The 14,326-nt window shown below is 36.8% G+C and overlaps 1 protein-coding gene and 1 pseudogene across 5 annotated transcripts in view; both read right to left on the bottom strand.

Annotated features, from left to right (window-relative positions):
• Window positions 1–11,250, bottom strand: part of LOC135606035 (glycine--tRNA ligase, chloroplastic/mitochondrial 2-like) — a 53,856-nt gene extending 42,606 nt beyond the window's left edge. For 4 of the 5 annotated variants that reach the window (XR_010484657.1, XR_010484658.1, XM_065096750.1 and 1 more), the window contains exons 1-9: window positions 10,925–11,250; window positions 8,183–8,233; window positions 7,776–7,843; window positions 5,570–5,651; window positions 5,382–5,445; window positions 3,363–3,418; window positions 3,096–3,173; window positions 2,159–2,233; window positions 2,009–2,079 (exon numbers count right to left, since the gene is read on the bottom strand). Coding sequence is in view for 3 of the 5 variants with exons in the window: in XM_065096750.1 (XP_064952822.1) it covers window positions 2,009–2,079; window positions 2,159–2,233; window positions 3,096–3,173; window positions 3,363–3,418; window positions 5,382–5,445; window positions 5,570–5,651; window positions 7,776–7,843; window positions 8,183–8,233; window positions 10,925–11,191 (812 nt within the window). In the remaining 2 variants the exon portion in view is untranslated. Of the gene's footprint in view, window positions 1–2,008; window positions 2,080–2,158; window positions 2,234–3,095; window positions 3,174–3,362; window positions 3,419–5,381; window positions 5,446–5,569; window positions 5,652–7,775; window positions 7,844–8,182; window positions 8,249–10,924 lie in introns of all 5 variants that reach the window. The other variant, XM_065096751.1, reaches the window with a different exon arrangement.
• Window positions 11,251–13,361: 2,111 nt separating this feature from the next.
• Window positions 13,362–14,282, bottom strand: LOC103975258 (uncharacterized; annotated as a pseudogene).
• Between the last annotated feature and the right edge of the window lie 44 nt (window positions 14,283–14,326).

Genomic DNA, 14,326 nt, shown 5'->3' on the forward strand with positions numbered 1-14,326 from the left:
GTGGACGGTCTGCGTACCCGTATGCCGTCGGACCAATACATACCACCCATACCGGGCGGTACCATTCGAAATTGCATACCAATTTCGAATATAAAGTCATCTTTGTAACTAATTCATCAACATTGAACATGAATTAAAGGTTGATTACAAGAATACAGACTTGGCTATAGAACATTTCAATAGTCAACTTCCAAACAAATACAAAGGAGAGTAATAAATAATCACCACTAGAATGTTACTAACTATAAAACAAAGACTGAATAAACTTTGACATTTTTATTTAGTAATCCTGATCAATTGAAATTTAAAATACAATCTGTTCTTCTAAAGCATGATTGTGACAACAAAAAACTGTATCATACTAAAAACATAAATATCAACTCTACAACATGATCATGCAAGAAACCATGGTTTGCAATACCGTATCGTACCGCTCGGTATGGGTGGTACATACCAGTCCGATAGAGAATTGGTATGGTGGTACATCAGTACACCTTAGTGTATAGTGTCAGTATGCTTAATACAGCTTGGTATGTACCATATCGACAGTTGATCGGTACATCGGTACAGTACGATATTCAGAACCTTACAAGAAACAACTGATATCTTATTAAGAAAATATATCCAATGAGACATTATAATGTCATTCTTTGTTTTATTACCTTGCAGATTGATATAGTACTCAGGATCACGTACATTAAGTAGTTTGTAATCTCTGAAACAAAATTCTTATCCAGTTAACATTATATGTTTGGAATAGATTACAAAACTAATGTTTTTTATATCAGTTCATCAATTGCTATAGCAAATTTTGCAACACAAATAAACATTTCCTTTTCTACCAGTGCCACCTGGGCACAAGCTGACCCCAACCTTGGGGGAGGTGGAATTACAGCCACAAGGGCGAAAAGCACACAACACACAAGCAGCAGACGAACTATAAGGATTAAACCCTCAGCTTCTTGAAATACACCCAGATGTACAAATGCATCAAGGGATTGTATAAACATACATTTAGCTACAACTATCACTGGATCTGAAATGATTATAATATTATATAACATAATCCAGTAAATTTTAGGTTTGGACTATAAATATCTATTAATAATTTAGATTCAATTGTACATTTCTTTATTTATAGATAATTATATATAAATTTGAATATGTTAATTGAATTTCATATGAAGCTTCATATGCTTCCATACATGTACGAGCTATGTTGTACTTTGACCACCAATATACCATGATCACTCCTTGTAACTTTGAGCATGCCATTCGTGTAGCTTGATTGCTTTCGTCAATTGATTTCTCCAGTCATGTTAGTACAGGTTAGTGCAGCCAACATGTGTAATTCACGAGTCAGTATTTCTCCAGCTTATTACTAATCGATTGGTCTCATGCTCCCTTCAAGTATGAGTTCAACCTCTTCATTCTATATCCTTCCAGTTTGAAAGACATTTGTGAAATTGATGCTAAACTAAAGTGTTCCAAACAAAAGTTCCTTAATTTTCTGAATCCTATGAATGCATTACCTCAAAGGGACATCAAATGCATCTAAATGTGCTCAAGCCCTCAAAAATACATGGACCCATTGATTGGACATTGTAAAGTACAGGCATCTGGTAGTTTCTTTCGGAGTGAGTAGTGGTGACTAAGGAGACTCCAAGGAAATCATTGTTGCAAAAATTAAACATCTACTGTCCTTTGTCCAAGAGTCAGCTCATGTTTCACTAGTGCTCTCACTTTTAGTGTTATGTCTTGCAAGAGTAATATTTAAGTTGTATATCTAGTTTCAGTTCATGTGGATGTAAATCTAAAAAGCTACAAGAATCAGATCTAACGAATCCTTTAAGGATAACAAAAAGTTCTCAATTGGAAGCTTTGTATCCTATCAAAAAACTGACAATATTGCGAAATATAATCTTGTGTAGGACTACTGAGAAAATATCATATAAGCAAAGATAAGAAACAAATATGTTGGAGAAGTAATTAGATATAAGCAATATACTCATTTTCCAAAAATAGTTCTCCATATGTAATTCCATCTGAATACTGGATCTTCTTGAAATGATTGACCCCCTGTCAAACATGCTTATTTCAAAAGTGCTTTATAAGAGAAAAAAATGATGTAATATTTTCATGATCCACAAATCTTTACCTGAAGTAACATAAGGATTCTTTCAAGACCATAAGTTATTTCCACAGAAATGGGCAAAAGTGGAAGGCTTCCAGCCTGAAAGATAATTTTATTAATATCAATTGTCATCAGCATGCTGTATCTCTTGAAAGCTTGAGAGCTACAGAGTTATTTTAAGGTCCAAAACTTAATATTACAAATGAAAGAGAAAGAATTGCAGGATAAAGTTCATAACAAAATCAATAATATGGACACTTCCATATATAAAAAATATATTTAGACAGTGATAAATGACAATAACACAAATGATGGAAGCCACTACAAACATAAAAGGGTGAACGAATACATGAGGCTCCCAGCAATGCAAGGTATGGGAAAAGTCAATACATCCAAGCTCCAGCTTTACCCCTACAGATAGTGGCATGGAGGAAGTGGCAACCCGATGAAGCAACGGGACAGCAGTGGTAAGGTGGCAAGGTGGTGGAGGGACAATCACGAGATGGCGAGGAGGGGAGGGAGACATATCGGGAGAAAGAAAGAGAGGGGAGAGGGATAGGCTTATCGCTCGATGTCCCGATTTTAATCATTAAGACTGGGTAGTAAGTCAATTTGGTAGGTGTTAAATCAGATTCTGCATACTTCCCATATCGGTAGGGTTACCAATAACCCTTTTTCAGACAGGACAGCACAAACGGTCATTTTCTGGTCCAACCAGTAAATTCCGATCAATGCAAACCAGTTTAATTGGTATCAATGGTACCAAGTCTCACCCTCAGCAGGAGCTACTATGACCATATTTTACAAAAAAAAACATACAAGAGTAAGAACTAAGATTGAAAGGATTTGAGATTTCCTAAATCCTAAAAGCACATGGCCAAATTTGAAGAGAACAAGTTGTGATGATGATACCAAAAAGATTTGTGAACATAGAACTTTCTGTATACAGAGACCAAAATACCTGCTGAAAGTACGTGAACTGAGTAATTTCCATACCATCCATCCATATTTCCCAGCCTAATCCCCATGCTCCAAGAACCTGTGAGATATTCAATAAAAAAACAAAGAGAATACCAGTAATGCATCTGATAAAAAGCTCTTAGGAAGATTTTCAACACAATCTTTGAAGCCCAATCAAATATTCATTGCTTAAGGCTACTTTATAAAACACTCCACAAGAAAGAAACTAAAATTAGAAACGTTCACCAATTGAGGTTTAAGGCTTTACCGGGCTTTCCCAATTGTCCTCCACAAAACGAATGTCATGTTCATTCACGTTGATTCCTAAAATGAAGAGAAAGCATACTTTTAAACTAAAAGTAAAAAAAATAACTTGTACAAACAAGAAAAGAACAGAAAAGAAATAGAAGCTATCTGTTCCTTTAAAGTGCAAGGTCTGTTTTGTTAATGAGGTTCCTTTCCTGCCATCAAAATAAAATGGCACATAACTTATTTAACAAATAAGTCAGCCATCAAAAACTGCTGCTATTAGTACAGATTACAGAATATCTGAAATCATTACTGTCATGTTGAATAACGAAGGCGTGCTACATATCAGTTTTCCATCATCAAGTGGATGGTATCTTGGTGGTCATGGTGTAACAAGATACAAAATATTTCATGTTTTCTGTGAGAATCCACATTCTAATCTTAAACCCTTCCCTCCACTCTTGCATTCCTGTTCCATATTTTTATTTCTTTTCCTTTCTACCCCTCTGAGCTACTTTTATAATCTTGGTTTCATCCTTTTCATGAAATAGATATTGTAGGTCTTGGGCGCAACTTATGCTCAAATATGTTTCTTACTCTAAGAGTAGCTGCTTACTGAAAATACAATTATCAACAACCAATGTCAATCCCATTCATTATCAATTAATTAAATTGCTAATGAGTTCCTCCTTGAGATGCAAAAATAAGCTACTAAACTTTGATTGGATAACTTAACTCTACTTTGGATTTCTAAGTTGTGATAATATTCTCTCAAACTGCCACATTGCACTCAATTTGTCTTGTTTAAGGTCCATGCAAAACATGGTACTCTCTAGTCTCTACCACTACGTTAGTAACAAAATGGTTTTCAAAATAATAGTTGATAATTTATTGATTTTATATAGATCATTCATATCGATAAAAGAATTTGAACCATTTACAAGAAAAAAAGAGCACTTTGCATCTTTTGGCAAAGTAGAGGAATAGTCTAGTAACTGGTCTCTTTGGAGTGGTCTATGGCCAAAAATGAACAGTAAATGATATGCCCATGTATTATTTCTTCATCTTTCTTTTGTATTACAGAACCTCTAAATATTCTCGTCTATATTTGCTGCAACAATGCTTAGGTTTAGTTCAAAAAAATTTTTGAGAGGACAAGTTCACTAAATGTTCATCTATCCACTCAGGTCAAAATCTTCAAGTGGTTGACCCCTTGATGAAAGTATTCAATTTGTTGAGATGTTAGTGAAGTAATATGAATTTAGATGCAACTTGATCTCTTGTTTGTTTACAGTGGATGTCAATCATATTTTGTTCTAATGTAAATTGCAATGAAGGTATGTAACATAAGAGTCCCACTGCTAGCTATTTTTTGTAGGAACATTTGCATCCCTCCTAAGTGAAAAAAGTGATATGGATTTGCTATTATGATCTACTAGAGGCTCAGAAGACCAAAAATTCTAAAATCTTCAGAATATTGAATTTTATCCTGTCAAGCGCTTCAATGGTTGATGGTGGCACACTGACACTGTCATGATTCTATGAATATCCCACCTTTGACAGAGGAAACAACCACCAAAACCATCTTTATTGTTGCAGCCTTGCAGGAACTTAGACTCGTTTGGCATCTGATTTAGCTAGCCATGATGCCAAAGAAGTGGCTTCCTCTAACAATATAGAACCACTAAATAAGTACATAAACATGATAATCACAGTTATTAGTTCACAAACGTACAGTTCCATATAAAAAGTACTAAGCAGCCAAACACTATAAAAGATGCAGATACTTGCAATTCCAACCAAAAGGAGTATCAATCAAGTGGCACTTTATCATCTCAACACATACGTCAAACAAACTTCCCACATAAGCCTTTTACCAATCAATTCATATTTCTCTTGCACCAATTCAAAGAAAGAAAAATCTTAGTCATTCATTGATCAATGATGATTTTAAACCTCATGGCTTATAGGCTCATACAGAAATGAACAGGAATATCTTGAGCAAAATGATCAGCTTAGCTAATGCAAAATATCTTACCTAATGCTGAAAGGCTACCAATGAAGAGATCTTGTGAATTTCCAGGATCAGGTTTTAAGATAACCTGAAGTTCTCAAATGAACAAAAGTTAAAAGAACCAAGTTGTGGAGTTGATAACATAAACTTTCTTAAAAAGTTAAATTACTCTTAAGCAACATTTGTAGGAAAATAACAAACCAAGCTCTAACCTGAAATTGAGTGTGGCATTGAAGCCTATTAGGATTGTCCCCATAACGGCTATCATCTGGTCGCACACTGGGTTCCGCATACCTTTGACAAATCTTTTATGTCAATCATTTTAAGAAACTTGTTCTAATATGCTTGAAGAACATGAGAACAAATCTTATCATGCATAAATAAAGAGGCATTTTTCAGAAAAGCAAGTATAGTAGGATACATATGAATGTTTGACAGAATTTAATGTGCCAGTGGAGCAAGGGAACAAGTCTTGTTATGTTATTTCAACAGTTGAATAAAATAACTAAAACAAACCTGTTACAACTTTCACATGGTGACCATCTGTGATATTTATTCTGCTTAAAAAGACATATAGCAAGATGGAAACACTACACAGCATCTCTAGTGTGCAAGACTTTGGATCCCGACATAGAAGCACAAAAGAATGAGAAAGATATTTAGAATTGACTAGCCTATCTGATTCCTATGCTAATCCTCTCTAAATGATTCTTGCGTTGATGAATGAATCAAAATCAGCATGATTTGTAGAGATAGTGGAAACATAGTGGTGCAAACTGCAAGCTGCTTGGTAAAAAGGGAGGTTGAGTCCAGAAACCTAACAATCATTCAAAGAAGGTTCTTGGAAAGGAATGCAATTTCACCTAAACTGGCATATACCAGCCAGGACCTACCAATCCGGGCATAAACTGGTACATAGACCATCCAATTTCAGATGGTCCACAAACAGTAGTGGGCTAATCGTTCAGCAAACCCATTTCAGCTTTTTTAACCATAAATAAAAATCCTTTACCCTACCCCACCACACCCCTTCTCACGTGCCTCTCTCTGGTGACCTATGTTGCACATCGTCCACTGCCTGTTGCCTGCCAGTAGAACTCCTCTCCTGCTCATCCTTCACCTTCTCCTCATCCTCCTCTACCACTACCTCCTCCACCATCACCTCCTACCCCCTCCTCTTCTTCTCTACCCCCTCTTCCTATTCTTCTCATTTTCTTCCTCTTTTTTTACTCTTCCTCCCCCTTTTGGTGTCATGTTACATACTAATGTACAGGTACTGATACATAAATACATGTTAGGGCCGACTAGTCCAACCGGCTACTAACATGAGTCTAATATCCAAAATTGCAATCCTTGCTACTTGGAGCATATCCTCAAGTGCATGCTCGTACGAATCCCCAGTTACACTCATTGACTAACACTGTTTCTCTTTGTAGGTCCTTAGGGGACCACATGAGGTTTCGGTCAAACTGACCCTTTGCAAGTAAGTGTCACAAGGGCATTGCATGATTTAGGCAAAATCATGCTAACTTCATGTCTTTATACCAAGCTTGAACTGCCCAATTAATTTTGGTCAATCGTTAGACTATCAAACCAATAAATATCACCATGGCAAACCATATCAGGTAGTATCACAAACCTTGATTTAATACAACCCAACATTATGACGCACAAACACTCAAAATCATATCCATGGACTTCCATAATCCAAATAATTTATGAAAATTTAAGCATATTTGATTGCCCATACCATCTAACATGTTTTTGTTAATGGGATGATATATATAGACATATATAGATATTGATAGGACACTTATATAAGTCTTCAAGACATGGCAAATATTGGCAATTTGAACATAGTTTGGACTCTTTACTTACTCCTTAATATATAATACTCGTGTTATCATATTTATGAACTTTTTATTTATGCATATATGAAGTAGATGATTGTTTAAATGTACAATTTATAAAATTATAATAATATGCAAAAAATTTCATATATAATTGCTATATCCATGTTGTGTCATATCCTTCTTTTATTAGAGTTTATATGGCGTGTCAGTATCATATCATGTTTTTGTCACATGCATGTTCCATGCTTTACAGACTGTCTAATATGCCCTTAGGTATCAAGAATATTATTTATAATTCATGATGAAATTGCATCCCAAATTAACCACCATGGCATATTCTCAAAGGAGCATTTGACTCCTAAATCTTGTAAACCAGTAGCTATCTAGGACAATTATTACGAAAAGAAATGTTGCACCAGTCTAAAATAGATTTTAACACTACAACTTTTGGTAATGAACTAAAATCTTTCAAAAGATTCACTTTGCCATGTAAAGAAGCATGAAGCAGACATATGAATCATGACAACATAACCATAGGTCCATAGCAAACCAAAAATGTACTTACGCAACATTCCATGGTTCTGGTCCTAGTACCCGCAAGAATGTCAATGGATTCATTGTGCCTGCTCCAACCTGATAGACCAATTCAAAAAAAAGTAATAAGATATTGTAAATTTGACAGAACTAGTGTGAGTATTAAAAAAAATTAAGGATACTTCATTTGCCAAAATTTAAATATGAAAATAATCAGAGAACAGGCAATGTAACAAGAAAACTCATTGCTAGGTATGCCTTCCTGCAGCTACCAACAATTTTTACTATTTAAATTCTAGTGTATTAAGTCTTTTGACTAAACTGTAAAGCATATACTTCCAACAGAAATGTTGCAGATATAGATAAACACTAACAACAGCATTTGCAAAGGTGAATGCAAGTATTGTCCTGAGGATGAACAAAGAAAACTAATGTTACCTCAGTGTTGCTGCATTGCATTATGGCACACCCAACAGAAGCCCAGTAGTCCTACAGTTTTGGCATCTATCAGTACACCAAAGGAAAATAAATAATCACAGTAAACAATGTAACATTGAACCAAAAAATCTAATTGATCCCTAACAACCAAAAGAAGAAAATTATGTCCATAATATATGAAATGATAAGTGATATCTAAAAACAAAAAGGAAAAAGTTAATTATGTTTTGCATGGCAATGGTTCAAATACTGGTCTGCTACTAAACCCAGATGGTGGTCAGAATTATATGGTAACCATACCGACTTGTACTGATACAAAAAGAATATTATCTCCATGATAATGATTCAAATACCAATCAAGTATTCATACTAATTGTGGTTGAACTTGAGCCAGTAACAATTACACTAGTCAGTTTCAATAACAAACTTGTCCTTTTCCCTCTTTTAATGCATATTTGCCGCCCTTTTATTTTATACATTTTATGATATGTTATTAAACATATCATTAAAAAAACATTAGTAGAACTGTTAAAAAAATAAAAAATAGCATACACACACTTGTCAATCAAGGCATATATTGGAAACTTGTACATACAAATTTGATAATATATGATAATAAGATTTGAAAATTTTAACAATCAAAGTCAAAAACACATGCATAATACAAACCTCATTGTCCCCCTATTAATGTCAGGATGAATGCATCTGCCTTAGGAACTGTTTGTGGTTGGATGTCATCATCATATGTCCACAACCTAGATATCACATCATGTTCACATCACATGATGTCGGTACTTTGTAGACACAATGCTACATGTTGATAAGATAAGCACTACCAACAAGGGCTGGTATAGGCAGTGCTCCACCACACAGGAGAGGAAGCTTTGGTGGTAATATGAATCAAGGTTTGCAATATCGCTTAGTACGATATGGTACAGGCAGTATGTAACACTCTGACAATCTACTGGTATGCGAACCAAACCAGGATAAGCTGACCAGTATACCTGGTACAAGGTCAGCACAAGGCCCATCTGGTACGCCCAGTGTAAGACTTGTGTCACCCGGCACAAGGCATGTACCATCTAGCACAAGAACAGTAACATCCATGCAGGGTGATAGACAGGCTCGATAGCCGATATGTGCAATTTCTTGTTTCTATTTTTTCCCATTTTTTTGGTATTTTTTTGAACATTTGTACATGTCGACATATTGACACTTGGTACACTGGCACAAACTGATACAGTAGTCTGAGACTCTGAGCCCTAACCAATATATGAGATTGCAAACCTCGACATGAATGACCATGTCTGTTGTTGAGCCCTAGTGGTATTATTACTATGTAGCCCTTAATAGCACTCATTTGATTCAGAAACAATGCTGTTGGTAGACACAATGCTACATGTTGATAAGATAAGCAATACCTGACAAGGGTTCATAAACATATGGTCGGGGCTTAAAATGGTGCTCCAACACATAGGAGATGAAGCTCTCGCAGTAATACGAATGACCATATCTGCTGCCAAGCACTAGCACTATTGCTACTATGTCGCTCCTGTGGGCAATAGCATCCATTTGATTCAGCAAAAATGAAACCAGCTATCAATGCAAGCCTTTGTTTAATAGTGTGCATTGCTAGGGCCAAGTGGAAGGTATACGTGTTCTATTTGTACTGACTAATGTACACTGCTTTGGAGTGGATTAAATCCAACTCAGATCCCAATAGGACCCATCAAACCAACCAAGGGCGATCATTTAATGTGTTTTGCTCATTCCTCGGGCTTCTATGACAAATCTTTTCATCATAAGGCTTCTTAAAGCTTCTAACTTTTTCATATTTGAACCAATAAACAAAAACCTAAAAAGGGACCTTTCTTGCGACAATAGTTGAGCAGCAACAATAGTTGCAGGCTACAAAGAGAGGAGTGGACAAGAAAGAGAGCAAAGAGGGTAGAGGGAATAAGAGGAGAGGAGTGAAGAAGAAGAGGGAGGAAAGAGGGAAGTGGGAGTGTTGGCCCTGCCTAAGCACCTAGGCAACCGCCAAAGCATCTCTTGACACCAATGGCATACATTGTCAGGGTAACAACGATTGAAGTACGACCAAGACTGTTGTTTACAATACCTGTTCTGAAAAAAATAATTTGTCAAAAAGATGTACTAAAGGATCTACTAAGGGCCTATAAAGAAATTTGTATGCTACATTCCTAATAATTGTTTAAATGCTACCTATACTTGAGATGACCAAGTAGAATTTTACAATCTCATAACTGGAATGTCACATTTTCAAATCATTAGCAGTGGCTAAGATGTCGATGAAAACACTAATGGTAGGTCAAACAAAAACATCCACGTAACGCCTACATAAGCTTGTCAATAGAATTGGACCAGACCAATCAACAAGATTGGGAATCAGTAGCAGTCCTCAGTGGGTATCACTTGTTAGCCTATCGCAAACAGAAAAGTAACAAGAACGATGATAGACAGGGAAGCTTGATCATGATAGACGTGAGAGATAACACAGTCCAAAACTTAACAAGACTCGTTGTACCCGTATGGTGTCACATGGAATTACGGGACGATGGGCAGCAAAAGACTCGCTCTCATCTTGGTATCGGAATTCAAATTGTTGATGCATTGCTTCTAGGAAGATCAATTACCGCAATTAGACACATATGTACTCTTAACATCTTCGAGATTCAAGCGTTAGACAAGAAGAGAGAATCTCAGAGGAGGGTGGCTGCAAACCTGAAGACGCTGAATGGCCTGCTGGAAGGTGAGAACGGAAGGCTTGCCTAGGGTTTCTGGAAGCTCCGATTGAGGACGGGAAGCTGAAGACGAGACCATCGTAGCCGAGACGCAAGTTCTTGTGAGAGATGGGAGCAATCGACGGCGGAGAGATGACTTGCGGGAATACCTAAGGCCTCGTGCTCGTGTCCGGTGGCGCGGGGGAGGGGAACGAACTCCGCTGGGGAGGGACGGAGCGACGAAGGAACGGGTGAGAGCGAGCGCCATCCGAAGGGGAGCGGGAAAGGGATAAAGTTGAGAACGGGAAGAGACCGAAGAGGGGGAGACGTTTGGAGATAACCCAAATCCAAACTTTATAAGGCGTTATATGTATTAGAAGCTTACCACATGTAGGCCATTCGACCGGTTCGTACCGCCTCCCTATACCATGCGTTGGTTTTGTTCGTATACGTCTGTTTTATATATATATAAAAACAATGATTATCTATTAATTAAGGACTAATTATATATTTATATATAATTAATTTATTTTTATATTTTTATATTTTTAAATTTATATTAAATATTTATATACTTATGAAAGTAAAATATTTAGCTTTATTTTTCCTCACCTCATCGACTCTACTGATAGATATCACAGGATTTATCACTAAGTGATGATTCTGTCTTATTTCAGGGTATTATTGAGCACATACAGTATTTCTATCAATAGAATCGACAGAAAAAGTGAGATTAAATATTTTATTTTTATAAATAATAATCTTAATATAATTTTAAAAATATAGAAATTGATGTGCTAAAGATAACTAATTATATGAGATAATATATAATTAACTTGTTAATTAATGCATAACACTCGTAAAGGTTGTGGGCAATAGTGTTTAGTTGCTTGTTTACGTGCTCAAAATACAAAACTCTAATCTTGACAGACATTAAAGATATGAAAACAAATGTTTCTCGGATATCAAGGAACAGGCATAGTTTTATTACAGATACGAATAGCTTCAAGGCAATCATGATAAGGAACAAGTTGAGCTGGGAGGCGTTTCATAGCCTATCGTGAATGGCCCTGATTTCAGCATGCAGAGAGCAGGTTGCTCAGTGGACATTGGAGTCTTCAAACACAATTTGTCATTCGATGCCTACATTGGTCATACAGTTGCAAATGAACTGTCACAGTGTATAGCAAAACGTGAGTCATTTCCTTGTTCGTTTGCAAAAAGGGTTGGAGAAGAAGTGTCCTCCGGCAGTTGGGTTTGATTATGAGGGAAGACATGACTTGGAATCAAATAGAAAAGAAGTGGGATCGATGAGCTTGGTTTCATTTTGGTTCTTGCATATGAACCAAAGGGAAGTAACAACGGAGACTATAATAGAAGAGTCATGTTTCCCTGCTCTTCCCCCTCTTTCAACCATCCATTGATCAGCTAATCAAACATGTTAGTCTGCCCATAGGAAGTTTTCAAAGGAATATTTTGATTCTAAGAACTTTTTGACCCCAAATAGTCTTTCAACTTTTTTACTTCTTTCCTTGGTCAGTCTGCCTATCCCTCAAGAATCTGCCTATCCCTCGAGAATCTATAAATATTTTTGAAGATCGTCAAACTTTAAGGGTGGGGAGACTCGAGAGCAAAGTGTATACGTATGATGATCATACCCACAAGAGATGGATGAAATAAATAATGCAGCATCTATAAGTTTCAGTTCTCGTTAGCTATCAAATATTTGACATAGAGGAGATTAGCAGCATCCGAACAATGGATGAAAGTTGGCCATTTGTTTAGAAGAATGTTGGAGAGCCAAGGATCCTCCACAACCTGATGTACTAACCATATTTGACCATTTTCCTTAGGCCCTGTTTGATGTGCTAAATAATTTGATAGATTCCCCTCCAAATAGGGGAAGATTTTCTGCAATCTAGATTCCAAGGGTATGAACACCCATATTTGACAGTAAGGATGTTTGATTTGTTAAAAATCGGAGGTGATGAGAGGGTTATCCTTGAGAGAGAAGTCGATGTCATCTGTCGAGGAAAACAGACAGTAGCGGAGGAAGAAAGAGGAGGCGACAAATGAGGCTAACAACATCAACAGATGAGAGGAAGAGATACATGTGGTCAAAGATAGAGAAGACATCAAGAGTGTGAGCTGATTCAAAGCATTTACAAAAACAAAAAGTCCCTCCAAGTAAATTATTGAAAAAAGGATGCGTCCAAATAACAAATCAAAAAGAAAAGAGTTTTATGGGTAAATCACCCTAATTTAAAGAACGATAAATAACTGTTCGATTTTTCATAAGATTGATATAATGCAGAAGTTAAACATGGTAAAAGACAACCACATAGCAGTGAATTCTTAGCAAACACTCAATGAGGGGTCCATTTACAAAACAAATTGCCGTCTACTCATATCAACATCGAAATATTGGTGTCTTCGTATAATTTTCAATGTATATAAGATAATTATATTCCTCCATACTAAACTTTATTATTCAACATCAGAGGTTTATCTTAAAAGAGAATAAAGAAAAACAGAGAGCAGCCTACTGATGTTTCAGAATCTTATCATCTATCAAAACAAAGCAAAGTGAATGGGCTTTTACTCACATTGGCAAGAACAAATTACCCAAAGAAAAACCAGTCGTGTCTTGCGATTGAGATTCCCCAAGAGCCTGTGGTGCAGATAAAGGTAACATCTTCTCACCCGAGAGGCAGGTCTGAAACATGAAGACAGCATTCCCTATAGGTGGCCCAAAAAGGCAACTATAAACATCCCAAAATACCTCTACTGGAAGTCCGTCGACCAAAATTATCTGATTTCCACGAAATTTCCATGCGAGCCTCTTGATCTGCATTACCCTTTTCTTATTGACGTGGATTTCAAGGCATGGTTCATTCAGCCCTGCTGTGTCAAACTCTATCGCAACATCATGGGAGTGCCCATTGTCACAGAATCGAGCTTTCATTGAATAGACCTTCTTGCCATGTATGTGCTCCTTTCTGGCAATGAACACCGCATTTGAAGGAGGAGGTCTTGCATTTGTTCTCTGATAGGCTTCTTTGGTTAGATCGCCAAGCAGGAGGACCATCTTGAGATCAGAGATCACAGCAACAAAGAAACCTTCGAGTGGCTCAGGCCCTGGTCCGAACTTGGCAGCAGAGAGGTCCTAGAATACGTGTATCTTGTTATTCTCCACCTCCACGCTCTTGGAACCATTCCTCTTGGAGAAAAGCCACGGCTTGATTTCCACCTTGCAGAGGCACTGGTTGGAGAAACCATCGATTCCCATGCTTAGGACTTGGCCCATCAGGGTCTTGCTCCAAGTGATGTTAATCATATGAGGACAGTAAGGATTTGAGCTTGGTAAATGCAAGTTAACCAGACTAACGAGCTGGCATTAGGT

The sequence above is a fragment of the Musa acuminata genome, chromosome BXJ2-2 (assembly GCF_036884655.1).
Source record: "Musa acuminata AAA Group cultivar baxijiao chromosome BXJ2-2, Cavendish_Baxijiao_AAA, whole genome shotgun sequence".
NCBI classification, from domain to species: domain Eukaryota; kingdom Viridiplantae; phylum Streptophyta; class Magnoliopsida; order Zingiberales; family Musaceae; genus Musa; species Musa acuminata.